The sequence below is a fragment of the Streptopelia decaocto genome, assembly GCF_964273445.1.
Source record: "Streptopelia decaocto genome assembly, chromosome: 19".
Classification (NCBI taxonomy): domain Eukaryota; kingdom Metazoa; phylum Chordata; class Aves; order Columbiformes; family Columbidae; genus Streptopelia; species Streptopelia decaocto.
The window spans coordinates 7,535,595-7,540,344 of NC_138674.1; the positions used below are offsets into that span (position 1 = coordinate 7,535,595).

A 4,750-nucleotide genomic window follows, 5' to 3' on the forward strand; every position below is an offset into this window, starting at 1 on the left:
CCAACTGAACCATCAGGAAGCCCAGTATTTCTGGTCTCTAACTGGCAGACCAGCAGTCGTGCATCCTATGGGATGTGGCCGCTTGTGTGCACTTGTGGTCCAGACAGTCAAGCTGATTCCAGCTTCAGCTGTGGTGCTTCTAAGCACTGAAGTTTAAACACAAAATGAAAGAGAAGACCAGCAGTCCAGGCATCTGTCACCAGGAAGTTAAAGCAGAAGAAAGGCAGCGTGGCACTCGCTCAAGGACAGGGCTGCCTGTAGCCCTTTGGCAGGGAAGCCTCTCCCCATCCAGCCGCATTTCTCCTCCTCTCCTGCAGTTCTCCTCCCTCTGTGTCCCCATACCTTCAGCTGGAAGGTCTGACTGGGATTCAGCGCCGCCAGGAAAGTGAACTGTCCCAGGAACGTTCCCTGCTCCTCGTGTTCTTCCTTGAAGCCCTACAGAGAGACAGGGGTGGAGAAAACAAGAGCGTCTGAGGCACCATGGAAGACTAAACTTCAGTCAGTGAAGTACGGGGTTATTTCAGCTACGTAGTCCAAGGACCATGGGCACAAGGAAAAGACCTGAAGCTGCAGGTGGGCAGCACGTCACACTTGCCTACTCAACGAGTCCAAGCTGGCAGTCAGAAAAGGAGCAGACGCTCCCAGTGGGAGGGAGGTAACCTGAGGATCACAAATCCCACTTGGGTTGGAAGCCAAAAAGGTTTAAGACCATGCACTGTGCCAGCTCCTTTTCCCTGTGGCTCCTGGAGTAGCATCTTGCCCCAGAAGCTTTTTTTTGAGTGGTACATTGAATAAAAGAGGAATACAATGGGAAGGAAGCAACACCAAGGAGCCTGTTTCTTCTGAGAGACAGAAGGAAGCTTCAGGCCACCAAAATCCTTGACCCATCTTCATCCCCTGCTTAGAAATGCTGTGCAACCCCAGCCCCCACTCTAGAGAAGTCACTTACGTAGACAGCAAAGTCCTTTGGAGCTCCAGAGATACTTTCTCCATGGAACGCTGTCCCTGAGACATGGGCCATGGTGACGGCTCTGGGAATGACCGGCATGGACAGCTTGATCAACACGTGTCCTTGACTCCCTGGGAAGGGCCAGCAGTTGCCAGGATGATTTTCTGGCTGAAAGGACAAGAAACACTCAGCAGGGAGACACAGGCGGAGAGCAGGTCCATGCAAGAAGGAGGCAGGAGAAGAAGCTTCGAGGAGCAAAGACAGGGGAAGGCAACTCTGAGCAGCAGTTCATTCTCCTGACCTTTGTTTTACTGTTTCTTGGTGCTCCTACCTCCAGAATCAGCTCAGGAGACCTCATGTAATCCATTATCGGCAGGGAATACAGGAACACCTTTGCTTTGGCAGTCCGGAGGGATGGAGAAGTCCTGGAAAGAATGACGGCAGCCCCTGGAAATTAAAACATGAGCATGATCACCAGGCAGTGTCAGGAGGTATATTACACTGTTGACTTGAAAAAGGCTTCTCAGTTGTCATTCATGTCCTACAGTGGGTTCCCCTTTGTCTTGATGGCATGACCCCTCTGAAACACATAGCAAGGAGTCACCAAACTGTCGTATTTGGCCATGGAAATAGGCAAGACTGTGAACCAGCCTTTCTGTGCTTCCCATGGGGTCTGGCCTGTTACAGGCTCTGTCAGTGGGGGCACTTTTAGGGCACGAGGTGACCCTTGACTTCTCACCCCTTCTCTCCTACCCCTGGGCATGTTCCAATGCCCATCTTGTCAATCTGGACAGGAAGCGCATTGGAACTGGTTTGTATGTAAAATGTCACGGCACCTGCTGATTTGAGGGCATAATCCGGCATCGGGACGTGGATTTCCTCCAGCTTCTCCAAAGCTTGATTGATGATCTCGTGAACAGCCTGGGAAGGAACACAAAGGAGAGCGCCTGTTAGAAGGAAAAGGAATGGGGCAAGCAGCTCCCCTGCAAGGCCAGCCAAGGTGAATGGGGACAAGGTCCATCTCAGATGGAAGGAACAACCAAATTGCCTGCAAGCCTCCCGAGTTTGCTCTGCTGTGATTGACAGGATCAGAAAGCGGGGGCTGCTCACTGCAGTGCTCTGAATGCTGGAGCTGCGGGAAGGGGCTTTTCCTGTGCAGAGGCCCCAGGCCAGGCAGCAAGGACAGACAAGCTTTCTGGGCATGAGATAGGCCTGGCTTAACTCTGGACCTCTCAGACCATTCCTTCTTTCCAGCCCTCCCTTGAGGAGGACCACAGATCTGGACGCAGAGGAAGGTGCGACTCAGACAGCTGGCATGCCTGTCAGGGCTCTTTCTTCCCCATAAGGAAGTGTGGAGCAACAGGAAAAGGAAGCGTGGCCATGACAGCACTTGTTGCAGCAGCACCAGCCTGTTGGCTGTGACAGGAAATGGAGTAGGATACGTGCGGACAGAGGATAAAACCCCTGAGCAGATCCTTCTGCCTTGTGCCCTTACCCGTCCGGTAAAGCCTGGGACCTTTGCCTTCTTCAATCCTTCTTGTAGAGCCAGCTCAGCAACATCCTTTGCGCTCCAGCGCAGATGATAAAGTTGTTCCTGAAGCTTACGGAGCTGGACGGGCAGGGACAGGGTTTCGCTCAGGTCTCCTAACTCTTTTGCAGTGTTCCAGGTTAAGGCGCCAAGTCGTCCCACGTGGTAAACTCCTGTCAGACACACACCAGAGCTTAGAACTTGGTCTAAGGCGGGGTTATGCCTTGGGCTACCTTCTCCCCTTTCTGTGTCTCTCCCAAGTGCCTTGACTGTCTCTTGTTGCCTTTGACAGTGGCCGTCGTGGTGTATGGGTTCTGCAATAGATGGACGTTCCCTGCCCTGGACTGTGCTCCTTGTCCTGCAGAAGATTCTCAGCCCCTGGGGCAGGAGAGCTCAGGCACGGCCTCTCCCTGGGCTGAAGGGAACTGGCTCAGCCCTTCCTCACCCACACCCGTCCCGCTGGAGCAGGGACTGGCACAGCTCTGTGGGGACTTTCTGCTCTTGGCTGAGCTCCTCTGCTCACAGCAGGGCTGCAGAACAGGGCAGGATGGAGCCCCGAGTACCTCCTGAAGCACCGTCCTCAGGTTGGAGCTCTGCAGAGACTCACCAAAACAGAAGAGACCAAGCAGCAGCACCAGGGTCGATGCCTTCAGTGCCTTCATCTTCCTGCAGAGTAGGTAAAGGAAAAGGCTGGTGAAGCTGGTGGTACACGTGCAGATCAGCAGCAGACTGGAGAGCAGCAGCAGGGACTGCAGCCCTGGAGCCTGGCGTTCCTGCCGTGTGCATTGGCTTGGTCCTGCACCAGCTCCAGTCACTGCTGGAGGTGTCACCAGCTGCACCAGTGGGGGATTTGTCACAGCAACGATTGTTTCCTTAGGGACAAAGGGCTCAAGATGGACTCTGGACTAAGAGCAGGAAGTGCAACAGGACTTGTGTCCACACTTCACATCTGTGGGGCTGGACAGGGATTCTTTGGAAATGGAAGGGACATAACAAATGCCTGTTTCTCCTGCCCAGCATCCAATGGGCACTTGTGCTGCTCCTGTTCTCCACCCTCTCAAGAGAAGGTTCAGCCTGTGCCCCTACAGTCCAACAGCTGCCAGGGGGGTGTGTGTCTCCCCTCTCGCAGCGTTTCTTTAGCAGCCGGGTTATCTCTGGCCCTTCTCTTGGCAGAACTGCAGACAAATGCAGACTGGAAAGAGGGAGGGAGGGCTGAATGTCAATGTGTGCTGGCAAGCAACGGGCAACCAAGGAAGTGCCAAAGAAACCCTCTGGTGTCTGGGCCCTGCTGCCCTGAGCCTGATCTGCCAAGACACAGCACACACTGCTCTGCAAGGGGGAAATTCCTCTTGCCTGTTCCAGGAGGCTCTCAACAGGCTCCCAGCATACACTCATCAGGAATAAACAACCCCTTTTGTTCTCCTAGAGAACTCCTTGCACCCCTCAGAGGATCCTGAGCCCCTTTCCTGAGGCAGAGCCCTGGTGAGGAGCTGACCAGGTTTCCCAAGGAAACCTCCTCTGTCAGGAACACAAGTCAGACCCACGGCCAACAGAGGACACGCTGGTGTCCTTCTGGTCCCAATGGAGAGGAAAACCAAGCAGGCTCAGGGACAGAACCCACCCTGCAGAGCACAATGCAGGACGGAGCTGAGCTCTCACAATTACTGCGGCAGGCTGTGTCTGGGCCACCGCTGGGACTCTCTCTGTCCCATCCAAAATGGAGCTGTCCCTCATTCTGCAGAGATCAAAGGCTTCTGGGCCCAGCCCTTGCGTTCATGAAGAGACTGAAAGGCGGCTGCTGCCTTCCAGCAGCTCCAGACCCAGCTCTCAGGCTGCCCTCGTGTTCCTCTCCTGTCAACCCTCCACCCACCCCAGCTGACGAGGTGGAAAAAAAACACCTGGGGAAAGGGGAGGAGGATTTTTCAAACATACCCGTTCAGACGTTCAGCCGTCTCCGTCTGTCTCTTGGTACCTGCTGAGGTGCAGGTAACAAGCATCTCGCTCGCTCTGGAGTGAGCCAAAATCTCTGCAATCGCAGTTCCCTCAAGATCGAGAGTGACCAAGGCGCAGGGAGACCCCTGGTCTTATACCCTGCTGTGCCGACCTCAGCGCTGATGCTGCTTTGTGACATCAGTGGCAGTGGGTGATGTCACAATGGAAGAGGCTGCGCCACGTGTGGAGGCAAAGTCCAACCTGACAGGAGCAAGTCTTGCAGTCCTCTCTGCAAGGGAAGGAATCCTTCACCATGGAAAGATGGGAAATGTAGAGGAACA

General features: G+C 54.4%; 1 protein-coding gene across 1 annotated transcript; it reads right to left on the minus strand.

The window, feature by feature from the left end:
• Nucleotides 1–595: 595 nt before the first annotated feature.
• On the minus strand, nt 596–4,429 carry LOC309447957 (SUN domain-containing protein 3-like; the record flags this gene model as incomplete). The annotated part of the gene is made up of 6 exons (XM_082069101.1): nt 4,410–4,429; nt 3,085–3,143; nt 2,445–2,650; nt 1,786–1,870; nt 1,281–1,396; nt 596–613 (listed from the first exon to the last, which is right to left on the minus strand). The coding sequence occupies exons 2-6, from the start codon at nt 3,137–3,139 to the stop codon at nt 596–598; spliced, it is 480 nt and encodes a 159-aa protein (XP_081925227.1). The 5' UTR covers nt 3,140–3,143; nt 4,410–4,429.
• Between the last annotated feature and the right edge of the window lie 321 nt (nt 4,430–4,750).